Genomic DNA, 20,475 nt, shown 5'->3' with positions numbered 1-20,475 from the left:
GGATTATCACCGCATGTGAGCTCACAACATACACAAACATGCCAGATCCATTGTACCAGACTTATAGTTGGGGTCGGGCATGTCTTAGATCAACTTTAAATTTCAGTGTACAAATAAGCTATCAAACACTCCTAGTCTGCATGGGCTCCCTGACCCGGGCACCGTGCCCTCCCCCCCCCCAGCCGCTGCGTTCCGCTAAACACTCCCAGTCTGTATGGGCTCCCTGACCCGGGCACCGTGCCCTCCCCCCCCCCCAGCCGCTGCGTTCCGCTAAACACTCCCAGTCTGCATGGGCTCCCTGACCCGGGCACCGTGCCCCCCCCCCCCCAGCCGCTGCGTTCCGCTAAACACTCCCAGTCTGTATGGGCTCCCTGACCCGGGCACCGTGCCCTCCCCCCCCAGCCGCTGCGTTCCGCTAAACACTCCCAGTCTGCATGGGCTCCCTGACCCGGGCACCGTGCCCTGCACTGCGCCCCCGCACCAGCACCCACCACACCTTCCCACGTCATTCACACATTATGAAGAAATTATTCTATTATGGAGCATTGACTTTAATTCATTCCTAACTTATTATATACTCTTTAACCCTCCTTACCCTCCCCTCCCTTGTTTTCCTCGCCTTCCATTCTGTTTTTTTTATTATTATTATTATTCAGTAAATAATAGTCATTTTATATTAATATATTTATGTGAAAAACACCCGTCCTCCCTGGTATGTGCATTTTACCCTTTGATAAATGTGCCCCCGAAGATTTGAATAAAACATTTGATATAATGGATCAACATTTCAAAATATATATTTTTTTTAGTTTTTTAAATAAATATTTTTTTTTACATTTTTTATTCTATTCTATTTGTAAGTGCAACTGAAGCCCAGGAAACCAGCCTATCCATGCCCATCTGCCGAGACTGGGGATCTCTTACCGCTCTCGACAACTGAGTGAGAACTGATCTGGCAACAAGTTCACGGCAGACTGTAGGTGGATGCAGGTATCCCTGAAGAACGATCATCAATGTATATTGGTAAAGACAAATTGGTCTTGTGATTCAGGGGCAGCGGTGAACGGAGAAGCAGGCTTTTGTCCACAATATCAGGCCAGTAGTCCACGACCAGGTGCCATGTGGTTGGGCTGACCGCTCCCCTGAAGACACCTACATTGAGAAGCTCTTCTGTGGTTTCTTTGGTCCACGTCCTCCCAGATACGGTACCGCTTCAGGTGAATGATATGCTATAGTTTCCCTTTTTACTAAAAACAAAATCGTCAAAGCTTTCATCACCCAGGTTTTGTTCAGGAAAACAATATATACAAGATTGAGTCAAATGGCCGATGGACAGAACAGGTGAGAGAGGCCCAACCACTGCGCCCCCGCACCAGCACCCACCACGCCTTCCCACGTCATTCACACATTATGAAGAAATTATTCTATTATGGAGCATTGACTTTAATTCATTCCTAACTTATTATATACTCTTTAACCCGCCTTACCCTCCCCTCCCTTGTTTTCCTCGCCTTCCATTCTGTTTTTTTTATTATTATTATTCAGTAAATAATAGTCATTTTATATTAATATATTTATGTGAAAAACACCCGTCCTCCCTGGTATGTGCATTTTACCCTTTGATAAATGTGCCCCCGAAGATTTGAATAAAACATTTGATATAATGGATCAACATTTTAAAATATATATTTTTTTTAGTTTTTTAAATAAATATTTTTTTTTACATTTTTTATTATATTCTATTTGTAAGTGCAACTGAAGCCCAGGAAACCAGCCTATCCATGCCCATCTGCCGAGACTGGGGATCTCTTACCGCTCTTGACAACTGAGTGAGAACTGATCTGGCAACAAGTTCACGGCAGACTGTAGGTGGATGCAGGTATCCCTGAAGAACGATCGTCAATGTATATTGGTAAAGACAAATTGGTCTTGTGATTCAGGGGCAGCGGTGAACGGAGAAGCAGGCTTTTGTCCACAATATCAGGCCAGTATTCCACGACCAGGTGCCATGTAGCTGGGCTGACCGCTGGCCTGAAGACACCTACATGGAGAAGCTCTTCTGTGGTTTCTTTGGTCCACGTCCTCCCAGATACGGTACCGCTTCAGGTGAATGATATGCTATAGTTTCCCTTTTTACTAAAAACAAAATCGTCAAAGCTTTCATCACCCAGGTTTTGTTCAGGAAAACAATATATACAAGATTGAGTCAAATGGCCGATGGACAGAACAGGTGAGAGAGGCCCAACCACTTCTGATGGAGGGTGTCCTGTATTATCTGCGCCCCAGAGACTGGGAACTCCTAAAGGTTTAACAGAGAAAAACACCACCTGCCCCCAAACAGAAGGGACCACACCGTGTGCTATACGGAGGCACTGCATGAATCCCTTCATCACACTGCAAGTCAGCAGCAGACCTGCGACAACTGCGGAGCTCTCTTAACGTCCCCACCATTAGCCTTCACTACCTATCTATTACCCTTTCTCTAAAGTGCCTCTTCCTCACATGCCCCCTAAGCCCTCTGCCCTCCTGTTGTACAGCATGTCCTTCCTGTGTACAATGTTTTCCTCCTGTCCTTTAATAAAACCCTTGATATATTTAAGAGTTTCGGTCATACAGTTATACATATTGACGTTGTTGTTTCTGGCTGGTTGTGTGATTCAGACCATAATCCAAAGTTATTTCCTATCCCCATTTCCCCCATCTGTGTCACATTTAATGTGCAAGTACCATGGTCTGCATTTATCTACATTATGTTGTCTAAATCATTCACCAATTTGTTTAAAAAAATCTTTATTTGTAACCCAATTGGATTTCCTTTATTTGTAATCTAAGGGCAATTTCTTAATATGTAACCCAGTGATAACTGTTCATAATTAGTAATCTAAGGAAAGTTGTAATCCAAGCAATATCTTCTTCTTGTCACCCAAAACAGACCCCTCTGAGGAATGACTGATGATTCCCTGCTTTGCTCGCTCATCAGATTAACATAATCTCTGTTGATGTCCGGAAGAAAACAATTAGCAATGTGGTGCGGCTCCATTCATGTCAATGGCCCACTCAAATCAATGAGCCATTGGAATGAATAGACCATTGACATAAAAGGGAAAACACAACATAATGTTAATTACTAGTGAGTATGCGCATAGTATACTCCCATAGAGGTGAATGGACTTTTTTAGAGTGCAGTGACATGGCTCAAAATAGCACTACTGGGACACAAGTGTGAATGCAAATGGCATGGACACAAAGAACGGGTTTGATTTTTACATGCAGTGTTTAAACACCTGAGGGTGAGAGCCTTAATATAACTCTGCTAATAACTGCTCTTTGTCTTGTATTCTTCAACCAGTTCTCTACCCATGTACTATACATACTTATCACATAGACCTAATACTCTCATCTTATGTACCACACTCTAATATAGAACAGAATGAGAGGAATACAAAATATATCACAATAACTACACTACCAAGATCCAGTTTGAGAGTTTACCTTCTCAGAAAAAAACTAATTATATTTATTCAGCATGAGCGGTTATTTGTGAAAGCAGGCTAGAACTATCCAATTATGTTCTACAATATATTTCACAATCACGTCCCTCGGAATCACTTTAAATCTTCTTCCCACGACAGAAGTCCGGCTCACTGGTCTACAATTCTCTGGTTCCCACTTTGTTCCTTTTTGAAGATTATTAACATTGACATATGTAGCAGCGGTATACTCGGTAGCACTTTTACAATTGGGGATGAACACAGTAATAAAACAAGACTGAGTATTACAGACAGACAAAGTGGTGCTCAGTTATTAGGGAATCCAAACATTGAAGAAGCTGTGGTCTATCAGTTATGGCTCTTGACTTCTGTGCCAGGTGCTATATATCTAAATATGGTTTAGGTGTAACTGCACCTTCTGCTGTGTTAGACATGTTCCCGTTCCTCTTCACTCCTCCATGGCATTTTATACATTGGATTAACTTCTTTCTAACTTAAGTAGAGAAGGAAAAAAAAAAGACGCACCCTTGGATGGTATATAGTGTAGCTTCTCCCTGGTGGCTTGTTTCTGTCTTGCAGTAGGTGTAGTGCAGATAGTGTTTTGTTGTTTTCTGTAGGGCAGTGGGCTTACCTGGTTCTTCTAAAGTCCCGGCTGTGCACCGCTGATGGTGTAAGCCAGGGCAAGGGGTGGCTCCCCTTGGGCCATTATTTGCTACCACTGCAAATGTGGGCTGCGTCTGATTGAAATACGTGCTGGTGTTGGCATACTATGCATGCATGCACACCATTTCCGAGGTCAAAGGACTCCAAGATGGAGATTATCCGGGATATCAGACATAAGAGGGGCCTTGGATTCAACCCCACGATCCCTCCGCCCCATAACACCCTTTAACACCGCTGTGCTATTCTCCGGATGCTGACCACCACTGAACTCTGCAGATTTACTTACAGGCACAGGACATAGCGGAACTGCTGAACACCAATCAGGACAGCAGCACTATAGGCATGGGGGCCACCACCAAAAAACTGAAGAGCACACGTTCTAGTAAGCCTCGAGTCAGTGGTGCATTCATGTGGACCGCGCTTTACTTGATTTTTAGTTGGTTAGTGTGATTGGATCACTTAAAAGTAAGTTATGGTATAAATGTATTTAAAAGAAATAGCGCAGGGCGCTTATTGATATAATTGCAAATGCACTTATTTTTGATATTGTGTATATTTTGGTAAAGGAAATATTTTATTTCTGAGACCAGGGAAGAAACTTGTTTGTTTTAACTTTGCTAGAGGAAATGCACTCATGTCTAAGGTATATGTTCGATTTCTGATAAGCATTTATTTGAGGCAGTCTGTGTAGTTTCTAGATGATGTCCTCATTAAGTCTATTCAATGTGAGTGACCAACACTTGAACACACCACAGGAGGTCGTTACTGTGAGTTCTTGAGTGGGTTTTGTTAAGGGTGCTAAACCTGTCTGAACATTGTAAACATCACGTGATGTAGGATATCACAGAAGTGTAAGTTTAGTTCAGTATAAATTGCATTTAAAATCTAAGAACATCCTGAGATCTGATGGAAATCTGAGGAAATCAGTCTGATGTGGAAGTTAATTGTGTTAGATGCAGGATTAGAGAACATCCTGATGTTAATGTTTGAATGAAATATTGCAGTCTGTGCGGAGCCTTCTCTGATCAGGGGGCTGGCTGACCCCCTGCCCAGACTAGTCTCTAAAACGGTATAAAAAGAGAGCCCTTGTACACAGAAATGTATCGTTCTGATGTTCCATCTGATCTGACCACTGATACCTCTAATCAGTGGAACTGTCCTTGTCAGGACACTTGAGCTAAATAAACATCACTCTGCTTCAAGACCCTGCTTGACAACTTCTTCAATATTGCTGTATTCCTGTGACCTACAGATTAGACCCTCATCTAATCAGTCCTCCGGCTGTTCTGAAGTTTGGACCCAGCTCTCCAGAACCAACGCTCTGCCCCCTACCCAGCAGCTCTGACCAGTGTGATAGGTCAGGGGGGATCCATCCACAGCACCCTGATCCATAGTAAGCGGTTAAGTGTACCAGCCCTGGTGTACCTGCGGGAGAACACTAGCAGTGACAGTTACCCAGAAGGAACGTGGTTCTGGATGCCATAAAGGAGTCCAGTGGTGGCAGCAGGCTCCTCCTACTGCGACAGGAGGGGCATATTTGGAATAACAATAGGGGACGGTGGCAAAGTAAACCCAGCCTGTTCTCAGCAACAACAGACAGGGTGACATAGGCGGTCCATCCTGTCACAGATATAACTGGTGGCAAGCAGTGGGATAACCCCAGGCGGCTTTTCGTGAACCAATCAGGAGAGCCGAGTTATTCAGGAGAGAAATAACTGCAGCCAGGAGAACTCACAGGATGTCTGACTACACCAATATGTCCAGGGCGGACCATGATACTCTGTGCAGTGCCAAGCACATTGACGTCAGCCATTCACCAAGCAGGGCGGAGATGAAAGAGTTGCTGTATGAGTGGCACTGACAGCGTGGTACCCAGGCGAAGGAAACTGATGGCAGCAATGGCCAAGACAGCAGCACAGTTGACGACCGGGAGCTAGGTACCCCAGACAGCAGAGATCCCTGCTCAACAGCCTGCAGCTACCTCTACCCAGCAGACTACACCCACACAACCAGCCCCTCTATACTATGATGAGCGCAGGGCTGCCGGGCTGAAGATCCAGCTGGCGGCCTTAGGGAACAACGCATCTGCAGCTGAGCGGGCACAGGTCATCGAGGCATGGCGCCAAGAGGGAAGAGCATCAGCCATGCAGCCCAGGGGGGAGGTGCTCCCTGGAGGATCAGGATTGTCATAGCTACATTGCCCTAAATTTGAGAACTGTGTTGGGAATATTGATGAGCACCTTCAGGTATTTGACAGGACCAGCAGGCTACACGTTGCACCCAGAGAGGAATGGGTTAAGCATTTGGTACCTACACTACAAGGACGCACAGTGGAGGCCTACCATGAAGTGCCCTCGGAGGATTGTGCGGATTATGATGTAGTGAGAAGGGCACTTCTTAAACAATACACTATTACCCCAGAGTCATATCGTCAGAAGTTCCGGGACTTTTAAAAGGACCTCCACACCACCCATGAGGAGTTTGCCAATCTGCTGCGGGAGTCAGCCAGGAAAATGGATGCGTGGAGCAGGTGTCCAGACCGTAGATGAGGTAATAGACTTGACGTGCCAAGAACAGTTTCACCGCCGGTACGCATGGGGGGTGACAGAATGGACAGGAAGCCAAGTTCTCTGGAAGCAGCCGCCCAGCTGGCGGATCAGTATGTGTCAGTAAGGCCACACTGGCAGAAGCGCCAGGTTAACAGCCAGCACCAAAGGACTGTAGAATCAGGGGGACACCCTTCTTTTACTCATCCCCAAAAGCAAGCACCTAACCTTTTGGGTACCAAACGCCAGCCACTGCCCCGCCCTGTCCCTTGGAGTTATCAGAGACCACCGGAGCCCAGGCTGGAGAAGAAGTGTTACAACTGCTCGAAAACCGGTCATTTAAGAATGGACTGTCCCACAGCCCCAGCACCCCAGACTCGTGCCCCTAATCCGAGTCCTGAGCCCTGGCTGACTTGCTTAACTGGCGAAGGTGAGCCACTAGAGACCGTTTCCACCCCTGCCAGCCCAACGGAGTGTGGAGTGTCTGAAGGTGACTCAGCGGAGAGAGTCACTTGTTTGTCCAAAAGACCCCCCAAAAACATGTGGAGAAACCTGCAGCTGGTCCAAGTGGGACCCCTGCAGGGTGAAGGACTGAGAGACTCAGGGGCCTCAATTACTGTTGTGAGTCCCCATATTATTGATCCTGCTGCAGTATTGCAGGGTCGCACTGCAAAAGTTACAGTAGCAGATGGAATGGAGAAGGAAGTGCCTGTTGCAAGGATGGGGCCATCTCCTCCTGGACTGGGGAGATGGCCAGGAGTTGCGAGATGTTGCCGTTATGGATGGCCTCCCAACTGATGTGATCTTAGGCAACGATGTTGGGGGTGGTATTGTGACCGCATTTCTCAACTCTATTTCCCGGAGCCAAGCTGCTAAATTACAGTCTTCAGGATCTACACCTGCACAACCCAGCTCAGAGGAAAAGACCACAGCTGCTAGACAACAGCCATCACCAGCAACCACAGTTTCAGCCAGCCCAAAGGAAAAGACCACATCTGCTATTTCTTAATCAGTGGAACTTTCCTTGTCAGGAAACTTGAGCTAAATAAACATCACTCTGCTTCAAGACCCTGCTTGACAACTTCTTCAATATTGCTGTATTCCTGTGACCTACAAATTAGACCCTAAATATAATCCGTCCTCCGGCTGTTCTGAAATTTGGACCCAGCTCCTAGTACCATCGCTCTGCCCGCTACCCAGCAGCTCCGGCCAGTGTGATAGGCCAGGGGGGATCCATACACAGCAGGCTCCTCCTACTGCGACAGAAGGGGCGTATTTGGAATAACGAAAGGGGACGGTGACAAAGTGAGCCCAGCCGCTTCTCAGCAACAACAGACAGGGTGGCATAGGAGGTCCATCCTGTCACAGTTAGTACGCAGTCTTCATCTTTCTACTGAGTCTGTGGAGGGGAAGAAAAATACAAAAACTCAACATGTTTATGGACCATGTCACCGGTCTCTACTGGAGAATTGGGAAGGGGTATGACGGAGTTTTCTGAGCAGCCTGTTGCCCTTGTCCCAAAAACCAGTACGCAGGCTCCAGAGCAATTCAACAAATTAATTTCTCAGATGATGAAGTCAAACCAGGACACTTTTGTCACTTAGGCAGAGTTGTATGCCATACTGGGGGTACGAGCTAAGTCACAGAGAAGATTGTACCTAGATGATGACCACAACTGGTCCTCTAGAAGTGAGTCCAGGGGATTAAGAAAGATCCTAGGTTATTTAACTTTGATAGCCTGGATATTCTGCTTAAACATATTGATAGAACCATTGGCAGCCACAGTCCACTCTGTTTTACAAGAATCCTTTTTTGGGAACTTTCCCAGGACTCCAGGAGGTAAAAGATTTCATCTATAAGGTATGGAAACAAATTTAGAGAACTGATCGCAGGTATTATTTCCAGGATAATGATGTTGCAAGTCTTTCAGCTAGAACTTCCATCCCTTTGTAAGATAGAGACCCTATGAGAGATCCTGTGGATAGGAAAATGGAAAGTTTCCTGTCTGTGGACTCCTAGTGGTAGACAAAGCAGAAGGAGAGATGAAAAGGAACTGAGAAGTGTGTGATCTTATTAATAAGTTCTAATACTTCTCGCCAAAAGGGTTCAATTTTAGGGCAACTCCACCAAACATGAGACAGGGTACCCCGTTGACCACAGTTCCTCCAGCAACGATCTGACGAATAGGGAAGCATTGCATTCAATCTGGAAGAGACCGGGTACCAACGAAAGAGTTTATATTAATTCTTCTTGATAGGAGTGCATATAAAGGATTTGGCAACATCTTCACGGGTGGAAGCCCACTCTTCCAGTTCAAGAGACATTCCCATGTCTTAAGGATGCTTATTTTCTTATCCACATGGCAGCTCAAAACCAGCAAATCCTCATGTTATTTGTTCTGGGTCATCATTTTCAATCCAGCTGCCTTCCCTTTGGTCTTGCTATAAGAACCTTCACCAAGGTTTTACTCTTGTAGTGGAATTGAGGAAGCAAGGGATGTCCCTTTGGCTTTATCTGGACAAAAGGGAAGTCACATTGTTCAAATGAGAATGGCTAACATAATATCATTTCTGCAGGAACACGTCTGGACCATAAACATGGAGAAGACTCATATGGTGCCCTCTCAGCAGCTTAAGTTCTTGGGGGTCCTGATAGATACAACATGAGATTACATGAGAGTGTATTTACTAGAAGAAAGGCTCACTAAGATCTAGAATGTAGGACCCTGGCTTGAATCTCAACAGCTGATCCTGATTAGGACTTACCTTTGTCTTCTGAGGATGTTCTCCTCCACCATAGGCATTCTCCCTTGGGCAAGGTGGCATATGAAGGACCGTCAACTGGATCCATTCACATGATCGAAGGCAAACTTCTCTAGATCAAGTAATTTCGCTCACAAGAGTCACCAGGGAGTCTGTCAACTGGTGGCAGAGTTGAGGGAATGCAGAATGTCTCTTTCAGAGGCAGAAAGAATAAAGTTCACAACAGATTCCAGTTCGAGGCTGGGGAGCTTATCTCCTTACCAGAGTGGAGCAAGTTTCGTCCTCCTCAAATAGATCTGGTGGCGACAACCCAGAACACCAAGGTAGCTTGGTTCTTCTCTCGCCACAATAAACGTTTTCAGCCAGGCTACATGCTCCCTCTGATTACTCATACTCTAAAGATCAGGAAAGATAATACACAGGTCATCGCAGCTCCCCATTTTGATAACAACATCCATGGTTTGCAGTAGACTGTGGTATTCCCCTAGAACAATCTTGGGCTCTACCAAGTAAGTCAGATCTTCTGCATCAGGGTCCATTCCTTCACCTGAATGCGGAGGGTCTCTCTTTCATGGCAGCCTTCTTTAAGATGCAAGGGAATCCCTGACAAGATGATAGACTTTATCCTGTGGTGTAAACCTAAACTGGATTCAGCTAATATTCCACAAAAACTGAGTGTCTTAATAATGGACCTAATAAAGATCATTCAACACTGAAAGTTCAGATGTCTGCAATTAGTGTAAACGGATCAATAGGTGGTTATTTAAGAAAAAACATGATGGTTGTTGCCTTTAATAAAATTGCTATTTTAAATAATGACGGCAAACCGCCGATTAATACATTTATCCCTTAGTCTTTCTGGACACCAGACTAGTAAATGAGGATCTTATTGTCTGTTTTTTAAGCAGTGGATAGAATCCGGCTTCGTGTCAGAGCCTTCTTGGCTAATTGTGATCTCAATGTTGTCTTGGACCCTTTAATGTCTGATCCTCTTCGGCCTTCACAAGAGGACTTCTTTAGTTGCTCGTACTTTTGCTTGTAGAATTGGGGAAAATTACCTTTCCTGAACTTCTATACAGACAAGGTAGTATTGAGGACCAACTCTGCCTTCCTACCTTAAGTTGTTCCCACCTTTCATATAAATCAGGAAATTATACTTCCATCCCGTCTACAACCTAACATGACCTCGTCAAGGACAAGCCCTTTCCAAACAGACTCTTGCAATATGGATTAGAGAGGTCGTTGTACAGGTGTACAAGAGGATATGGCAGTGATGGCTAACCTGTGACACTCCAGGTGTTGTGAAACTACAAGCCCCAGCATGCTTTGCCAGTAGATAACTAGCTTATAACTGGCAAAGCATGCTGGGGCTTGTAGTTTCACAACACCTGGAGTGTCACAGGTTAGCCATCACTGGGATAGGGCGTAAGGGGCCAGAATCTCTCCACCAGAACAGTGGCTGACATGGTGGATTGAAGTGGAAACGAGCAAATTACATCTACCGATAACTCCTTTTCCCCTATATACTCCATGGCAGTCTAATATTCCCTCTCAGGTTGTGTTTATGTTTTTCATCGTCTGCTTGGGAAGTTTCTAATAGACGGTGGGAAGGAGTTGGAGCTGCGCTATATACCAGCCAGGGACATTCTTTTATCCTCTCTCTGCGCACACTGGAAGGGAAATAACCCATTGTGAGTCTGCCATGGAGCATTTCAAGGAAAATGAATTATCAGTAAATAGAATTTACTTATTTAATGGTGAGCATAGGCACGGCTACACAACCTATTCTCTAAAATATATAAAACAGTCTTTCTTTTCATCTTCTAGTTATTTTTCCTACTTTGCCATTTACTTGCAAAATATAAGTTGTATTTTTGCTATTTCCATTCTCGTAACATGATGGGATCTGACTTATCTTTAGCAAGGTTATTGTAGCTTTAGTCTTTGCTATCCTGGTTTCCTTCTTCCGACACTCACCTTACCACGTTGGTTGCCTCTTATTCCAAGACATGATGTTGCCATGTGGTATATACTTACAACACTATTTAAAATATTTTTCTAAATGTCCCAGTTCCTCTCTGTGATGTTATTGAGAGAACGTTTACAGTCTGCAAGATTCAATACTTATCTGAATGACCCGTCACCTGTCCCCCTGGAGGTGGTCGGTTTTTCTTGCGAATGGTAGATTTAAAATAGCTTACATTTTGTTGCCGCGTGGAACTTGTACATCTACAGCTTCTTCGACATTTAAAAAACACATGATCACATAAGATGAACTCGCAGCCCTTTCACTTATTCTGGGAAAGGCTTATAACATGCCCAGGTTATTGGTGAGGGATGTACCGGTTACCCCTCATCTGTCATCTAATATTAAATATACACAGATACCTAAAATCATAACGAATGTTCTCCCGATCTTTTGCTTCATTAAAAGATTATTGCCAGCTCTTAAATTCCCTTTCCATACATATGAATTTGTAAACCACTTGGAAGCCATTGGCATAGTTCCATAAAGTATGGGGAGCACATATTTTATGTTTTGTGACACAGAAAATGGATGGAATATGATAAATTACAAATAACAATGTTACTGTCAGCATCTGACATCTCAGTGATATCTTCTAGGAGAGAGTTGAGTTCTTGTGTCCTCCCAAGTTTCCTGTCCACCTTATAATGATGTTCCAATCCTTATCGGTGACAAGATGGCAATCAATTGAGTGACACCTCTAACCAGACAACTCTTCCACAAGTTGGGATGAAGCTAATCTACAAAGAGATTACTCTATGAAGTGTCTGGACATTAACACCCTTTGCTACAATGCGAACACTGAACAGATTCAATCCTGGAGAGTTGTGGACACACGATTTACCAGTGTTTCAGACTATCCCGCAGTCCCGTATTGTAACGCAGCCAGAAGAGGAGAACTCAGAACTTTAGTAACTGTTCTTATGGCCTCCATGGTGAACGTTACCAACGTACCATACCCATAAGCTGACATGAAGGCCAGAAACTGGAGTGTTACAGTGGATGTCAAGGCAGCCACCATTGCATGAGTTGATGGACATGTGTACAGCAGCCACAGGAACCGAATCATTACGCTCGTCTTTTATTATAAATAAATAAAAAGCCGTTTCCATTTTAAATATTACGCACATGCATTTTAGAAATATGGACATCAGAATAATAAATTACACATAATATATACTGGACTGTTATGCGGCCATCGTATTTATAAAGTCACTCTACAAACCACCCACTACTCTACTAGTATTGTCCCTGTTCTAATGGCTGGGCTAGAACCATGTCCATTCATGTCATGGGTCTTCTCATGCACCTTCAAGTGATAGTTGATGCTGAAGCTTCTCGGACACTGGTTACATTTATAGGGCTTTTCTCCGGTGTGGACTCTGTGATGGATTTTCAAGGTGTAGGCCTTGGTGAAACTCTTCTGACAAACCTCACACTTGTAGGGCCTGGCACCAGTATGATTCTTACGGTGTTCCACAAAAGAGGAGCAGTCGCTGAAAGCCCTTTCACACTCGGCACACTTGTAAGGGCGCTCACCAGTATGAGTCCTCTTGTGCACAGTGAGGTGAGACTTCTCCCGAAAGCTCTTCTCGCACACTGTGCATTGGTATGGCTTGGCACCGGAGTGTATCCTCTGATGCCGGACCATGGAAGAGTAATCACTGAAGCTTTTTATGCACTCAGTGCACTGGTATGGACGTTCCCCGGTGTGTGTCCTCTTATGGACTCGTAGATGAGAGATGACACTGAAGCTCTTCAGACACTCCATGCACTGGTAAGGTCTCTCTCCACTGTGGATCCTCTTATGGACAGTCAAAAGGTTGTTTTTTGAAAAACATTTAAGACATTCCTCACACTGGTAAGGTTTCTCCCCTGTGTGGATTCTCAGATGGACTTTGAGACTGTAGGACTTACTGAAACTCTTCTCGCATACATGACACTTGTGGATCTTCTCAGGCTGAACGGTGGGCTTCGCTCTCTTGAACCTCACGGCCTCGTGTGCCCATTCCTCATGGGTTGTCCGGTGGATCTTCAGCCGGATGTTTTGAGAGAAGCACTTGTCACACTTGGGACATTGATATGGTTTCTCCCCGGTGTGAATTCTTTGGTGAACTTTAAGATTATAAGATTTGCTAAAACTCTTCTCGCACACGTCGCAGACATGGACTCTTGTAGTGGGCAGATTGCAGATGGTATCCTGTTGAAGCAGCCGTTTCACCTCCTTCAACCTCCGATCCAGCTTATTGTGCTGAATTCTCAGATGCTTCCTCAGAATAGTTTTCTCTGGAAAACTCTTGTCACAGTCGGGACACTTGAAAGGATTTTCCTCGGTGTGCAAGCGGCGGTGGGATTTCAGGTAGTCTGCGCGAGAAAAGCCTTTTCCGCAGTCTCGGCACAAGAACGGCTTCTCTCCGGTATGAACCCGAGCGTGGATCCGCAGACGATACCGACTGGGGAAAGTTTTCTTACATACGTTGCAGGAAAATATTGAATCAGATCTACGCTTAATATCATGTTTTCTATAACGTTCTAGGAGAGCAGACGGAGACTTTCGCTTCATTAAGAACCTCTTCTGGGAAAAAGTGTCATGGTTGACGTGTTGCCAGTCACTGTTGTACTCTTCCTTTTTGATCAGTCTGATCCTCTGGTTTATCCCTGGACAAGGACTTTTTCTCTTCCTGTGCTTGCCAAGGATATCGGGGAACAGCTGCGGTGGAGATTCTTTCTTAATGGTTGTTACAATGGTGGATTTCACCACGGCCAACTCTTCGGAGTTCTGTGAAAGAACCATGAAATCTGCGAGAAGAGAAAGCTTAGAGTTATGGTGCCACAAGTATAAAGTAATAGAATGTACACAAACTAGAGCAATCTGTGATACTGCGAGAATGGGTTCAGTTTCCAAGTTAGGAGCCAAACAAATAGATTTTCGCCCAACTACCAGAACGCTGGTCACAACACTGTGAGACGTGACCACCGGCTACACAATAATGCCCACAATTTAAATCGGGAAGGAGGACTTTTTATTTGAGAACGCATCCAGTGGATCACTTCACTTCTAGTGACCATGATATCATTGCTAAAGATAGTGTCTATTATATAATACAAGAGGCAGCTACTGAGTATACAGAAATGCTCCTCTCACTTCTTTTTCAACTCTCTGCAGTTGGGCATCTGCCTCTCCACCGAGTCTGTCCTCGTGAAACTGACCCTTTACTGCAAAGTCTAAGGGTCATTTCTCTATACTCATCCTCCTGAACCTCTCTGCTGCTTTAGACACTGTTGATCACCCTCTTCTCCTGCACACCCTTCACCCCATTGGCCTTCTTGACAAAGTTCATTTCTGGTTCACTTCCTGCCTATCGAACTGCTCCTTTAGTGTTTCTATCTCTAGCACATCCTCCCATCCACTCTCCCAATCTGTTGGGATCTCAGGACTCTGTTCCTGGCCTACTTTATTCACTGTACACCTCTTCTCTTGGGAAACGAATTCGCTCATTTGGCCACCAATACCACCTCTACACTGAGGACACCCGAATCTATATCTCTTCCCCTGACCTCTCTCCACTATATCGTGTAACTGTCTTTCTGCTATCTCCACATGGATGTGGAGAGGCAAGCTTATGATATTCCTCAACCAGCATCTTAATCTCCCTAGGTTACCCTAGTACCACCCTCTACACTGCTAACACAAGACAACAACCTTCTGACCAACATTGCTGTGTGACTGATCATACAGCCCACTCAGTACTCTTTACCTTGGCAGTCTGGCTGGTCCAATGTGCCATATGATGTAGCACTTACCCTTGTGTATCAAACTCCCATTGTCCCATAGATTGTAAGCTTGAGAGCAGGGTTCTCTTACCTCTCTGTCTGTATGTATTACCCAGTATTGTCTTATTACTGTTTGTTCCCAATTGTAAATCGCTACTGAATTTGCTGGCGCTAATTAAATAAATGTTGATGATGATGGAAATGCTACCTAAGGATCAACATGTCCAAAACAGAGCTTATTATCTGCCCTCCTGCCAGAATCACCACCTGCCCTCAAATCTCCCTCACTGTCAATAACACCACAATTTCCTGTCTCCCAAGACCACTGCCTTGCTGTCACACTTGACTTCGCACTCTGCTTTATTCCACACATCCAGACTCTCTCCCAGTTCTGTCCACCTTCAGATATTGCCAGAACTTGCCCCGTTCTGCTTTATCTCAATCGTATCTGCTTTACCTCTGTGATCACTCAAGTTTAACGAACGCTCTCACAGAGTTCTCAGTGAGTATCAGATCGCAGTGATAACACCAGGGGTTCCCACATTCGTGCTAGTCTAGGACTAAATAGGGACTATGAGATACTCCCTCCCCCTAGAGGTAGTACTAGCTCTATGCTGATGAAACTCTATACAACAACAGAAGCTGCTTAATTAATTTATAAGTAACAGGTTTCATTGACTGAGCACCTTCATCATCATCATCATCATCATCATCATCATTTATTTATTCATTATTGCACTGTTGTTTGTGAGGCCTGTATGGGATCAGTAGCTGACAGGGAGTGCTGGTACTTATAGTGCCTGCTTCTCTGAGTCTTGTGGTTACTTCCTGGTAAGTTTACTCCCAATTTAAACATGCATAAATATGTAAGGCCCAATATGTGTACTCTTATTGCTTAGGGTGATGCCATTGAAAAGTAGGCAGCACAGTGGCTTAGTGGATAGCACTTCTGCCTCACAGCACTGGGGTCATGAGTTCAATTCCTGACCATGGCCTAATTTGTGAGGAGTTTGTATGTTCTCCCCGTGTTTGTGTGGGTTTCCTCCAGTTTCCTTTAACACAACAAAAACATATTGGTAGGTTAACTGGCTGCTAACAAATTAACCCTAATCTTTGTGTGTGTAAGCTCCAATGGGGCAGTGACTGATGTGAGTGAGTTCTCTGTACAGCGCTGCAGAACTAGTGGCGCTATATAAATAAATGGTGATGATGAAGTGGCGGGTGGCTTATTAGATATTTGCAAAGTGCGTGTAACCAGCATGTCTGTATTTTATCAGTCCTCTTACTGCTACAGCCGTGTGCTTGGGGAAGTTTATGCGTTTTTTGAAATGGAGATCTATCCCTCCCCCTCTCTCATATCATCCAAAGCCCCAGCATTACAGCTGAGCGAAACATCCAAATTTGCTCTACTGAAATTGTACAGTAATTACAGCGACACATTGCAGTCTTGTGAGCACATATCAGTCTGTTTAGCACCGGGCACAGTCCAGCTCTATATAAACCTATGACATCAAGAAAATCACTACTGCAAGCTTTACCTAATCAGTCTTCTGACAACCTAGCTGGTGAAACATGAAAGGTGTGTGTGGTCCATTTTACAGGTCAGGCCCATCATGGCCCATGTGTGAGGACGGCAGATCATGCTATTGCTGTGGAGCAGCAGTGACCCCTCTCTAGTCTCAGGTGATGCTGTATGGCGAGCACTGTAAATCATATAGATGTATGAATGACTGGAGCGACCTCACTCACCACGCTCTTGTTTCACAGATGCAGAGGTGTCCTTTCCTTGGACAAGCAGGATGTCACATATCTGAGCTGGGAACCCTACAATAGAAAGTGGTTATAAGACCACTCCGATGTATACTGCGGTCCTGTACAGGACTACACGCACCCACTGACTGCAAGAACCTACCCAGCGAGGAGACCGTCTCATAGTTATCCTTCATCACAGTCCTGTATAGGTCCTTCTGCCAGTCCTCCAGGGACTGCCACTCACCCTCCGAAAAATACACCGCTACATCTTCAAAGGTGATCTGCCCCTGGGAGTGCAGGATAGAGGTGATTACAGAAGGTATATCAGGGTGGATGTCCTGGGCTAGAGACATAGATAGCGTCAGTGTGAGCTGCAAATTGTGCATCACAGAAATGTTATAGTCACCAAATAACTGACAGAGAGAAGTCTGATAATTCCACTACAATGGAAGCTGCGGTGATGAATACACGGCGCGTCTAACAAGCCCACCTCAGCTTCTCAGATTTACATGAATTAGATAAGAAACAATTATTTACCATGTCAGAGATTTCTTCTCCCTGCTCCATATCACACAGGTACCAGGGATCCTACAGAAACACACAATATACAGGAGTAAGCACAGTGCACACTGACAGGGCAGGAGGGAAGCCTCATTCTCCATGTTTCCCACAGCATGAGAGCCGTCACCAGCAACAGCCGGAACATGACCGAACCTTATCACCATTCTAGGTATACAGGGTACTGTGGTCCTGCGCGCAGTCAGCAGAGAGGATTTTGGGGGAGCAGTCGGCAGAGAGGATTATGGGGGCACAGTCCTGTGAGCAGTCATCAGAGAGGATTATGGGGGAGCAGTTGGCAGAGAGGATTATGGGGGAGCAGTCGGCAGAGAGGATTATGGGGAGCAGTCGGCAGAGAGGATTATGGGGGAGCAGTCGGCAGAGAGGATTATGGGGAGCAGTCGGCAGAGAGGATTATGGGGGAGCAGTCGGCAGAGAGGATTATGAGTAGCAGTCGGCAGAGAGGATTATGGGGGAGCAGTCGGCAGAGAGGATTATGAGGGAGCAGTCGGCAGAGAGGATTATGGGGAGCAGTCGGCGGAGAGGATTATGGGGGAGCAGTCGGCGGAGAGGATTATGGGGGAGCAGTCGGCAGAGAGGATTATGGGGGAGCAGTCGGCAGAGAGGATTATGGGGAGCAGTCGGCAGAGAGGATTATGGGGGAGCAGTCGGCGGAGAGGATTATGGGGGAGCAGTCGGTAGAGATTATGGGGGAGCAGTCGGCGGAGAGGATTATGGGGGAGCAGTCGGCAGAGAGGATTATGGGGAGCAGTCGGCAGAGAGGATTATGGGGAGCAGTCGGCAGAGAGGATTATGGGGGAGCATGTGGTGGAGAGGATTATGGGGGAGCAGTCGGTAGAGATTATGGGGGAGCAGTCGGCGGAGAGCATTATGGGGGAGCAGTCGGCAGAGAGGATTATGGGGAGCAGTCGGCAGAGAGGATTATGGGGGAGCAGTCGGCAGAGAGGATTATGGGGGAGCAGTCGGCAGAGAGGATTATGGGGAGCAGTCGGCAGAGAGGATTATGGGGGAGCAGTCGGCAGAGAGGATTATGGGGAGCAGTCGGCAGAGAGGATTATGGGGGAGCATGCGGTGGAGAGGATTATGGGGGAGCAGTCGGCAGAGAGGATTATGGGGGAGCAGTCGGCGGAGAGGATTATGGGGGAGCAGTAAGCAGAGAGGATTGTGGGGGAGCAGTCGGCAGAGAGGATTATGGGGGAGCAGTCGGCGGAGAGGATTATGGGGGAGCAGTCGGCGGAGAGGATTATGGGGAGCAGTCGGCGGAGAGTATTATGGGGGAGCAGTCGGCAGAGAGGATTATGGGGGAGCAGTCGGCGGAGAGGATTATGGGGGAGCAGTCGGCGGAGAGGATTATGGGGGAGCAGTCGGCGGAGAGGATTATGGGGGAGCAGTCGGCGGAGAGGATTATGGGGAGCAGTCGGCGGAGAGGAATATGGGGGAGCATTCGGCAGAGAGGATTATGGGGGAGCATTCGGCGGAGAGTATTATGGGGGAGCAGTCGGCAGAGAGGATTATGGGGGAGCAGTCGGCGGAGAGGATTATGGGGGAGCAGTCGGCGGAGAGGATTATGGGGGAGCAGTCGGCGGAGAGGATTATGGGGAAGCAGAGAGGATTATGGGGGAGCAGTCGGCGGAGAGGATTATGGGGGAGCAGTCGGCGGAGAGGATTATGGGGGAGCAGTCGGCGGAGAGGATTATGGGGAAGCAGAGAGGATTATAGGGAAGCAGAGAGGATTATGGGGAAGCAGAGAGGATTATGGGGAAGCAGAGAGGATTATGGGGGAGCAGTAAGCAGAGAGGATTATGGGGGAGCAGTCGGCAGAGAGGATTATGGGGGAGCATGCGGTGGAGAGGATTATGGGGGAGCAGTCGGTGGAGAGGATTATGGGGGAGCAGTAAGCAGAGAGGATTATGGGGAAGCAGTCGGCGGAGAGGATTATGGGGGAGCAGTCGGTGGAGAGGATTATGGGGGAGCAGTCGGCGGAGAGGATTATGGGGGAGCAGAGAGGATTATGGGGGAGCAGAGAGGATTATAGGGTATATGATGGTACAGTACAGTGTTACTCACCTCTGATGACATCATGACACAGACAATGACGTAGGGTGACGTCACCATCTGTCAGTACAGAGACCAGAGTACTCAGGTGAGGGTTCTCCATCGGGAACTGACGTCACCAGGACGCAGACACTGGGGGATAACAATCTTCTAAGTGGCTACAACAAAATGGCGTCCACCTGCTCACTACACCTGAGCTCGGCTCCTGTCTGTGCTATGTGGCAGCTGATACGTCCCCGTATGCAGAGAATGGGGGGACGAGCGCCCCAATATCTCCACCTGGGATTACTGAGTCTCAGGGACACCTCGGACAGGATGCGCCGGTTGTGGGTGACTGCGCATGCGCGGAGATCACCGGACAGTACAGCGCATGCGTGTGAGACGTGCGCGACCTCGGAGCATGCGCAGATGGGCTGTAAGAATGGCGCATGCGCAGTGCGGGATTTGCGGCTCAGTCCGGTGAGATTCGGAGACCGGAGACGGTGAGAGCGGAGATATGACTGCACCGTGTGCCTGACAGCCGGGCATGCTGGTACTTGTAGTTCTACAGCTGGGCTGAGCTTAGGAGGGAGCACTGCCCTGTGAGAGGTCCTGACACCCGGGCATGCTGGTACTTGTAGTTCTCCCACCACTGGGCTGAGTTCTGGTGGAAGCATTGCCTTGTAAGGGGGTCCTGCCAGCTGGGCATGCTGGTACTTGTAGTTCTCCCACCACTGGGCTGAGTGCTGGTGGAAGCATTGCCTTGTAAGGGGTCCTGCCAGCTGGGCATGCTGGTACTTGTAGTTCTCCTGAGCATAGGATGGAGCGCTGCCTTGTAAGGGGTCCTG

General features: G+C 46.6%; 1 protein-coding gene across 2 annotated transcripts; it reads right to left on the bottom strand.

The window, feature by feature from the left end:
- Window positions 1–12,550: 12,550 nt before the first annotated feature.
- On the bottom strand, window positions 12,551–19,799 carry LOC142143315 (uncharacterized). 2 transcript variants are annotated; one of them, XM_075201050.1, is made up of 5 exons: window positions 19,661–19,799; window positions 17,552–17,602; window positions 17,175–17,357; window positions 17,012–17,086; window positions 12,551–14,287 (listed from the first exon to the last, which is right to left on the bottom strand). In XM_075201050.1, exons 3-5 carry the CDS (start codon window positions 17,206–17,208, stop codon window positions 12,720–12,722), a joined length of 1,677 nt encoding a protein of 558 aa, XP_075057151.1. In that variant the 5' UTR covers window positions 17,209–17,357; window positions 17,552–17,602; window positions 19,661–19,799; the 3' UTR covers window positions 12,551–12,719. The 2 variants fall into 2 exon arrangements, with proteins under 2 accessions (XP_075057151.1, XP_075057150.1); XM_075201049.1 differs by having other exon boundaries at window positions 17,175–17,301.
- Between the last annotated feature and the right edge of the window lie 676 nt (window positions 19,800–20,475).

The sequence above is a fragment of the Mixophyes fleayi genome, chromosome 3 (genome assembly GCF_038048845.1).
Source record: "Mixophyes fleayi isolate aMixFle1 chromosome 3, aMixFle1.hap1, whole genome shotgun sequence".
In the NCBI taxonomy this organism is placed as follows: domain Eukaryota; kingdom Metazoa; phylum Chordata; class Amphibia; order Anura; family Limnodynastidae; genus Mixophyes; species Mixophyes fleayi.
Note: the sequence above shows the minus strand (reverse complement) of the source record. Positions and strands in the feature narration are given on the sequence as shown.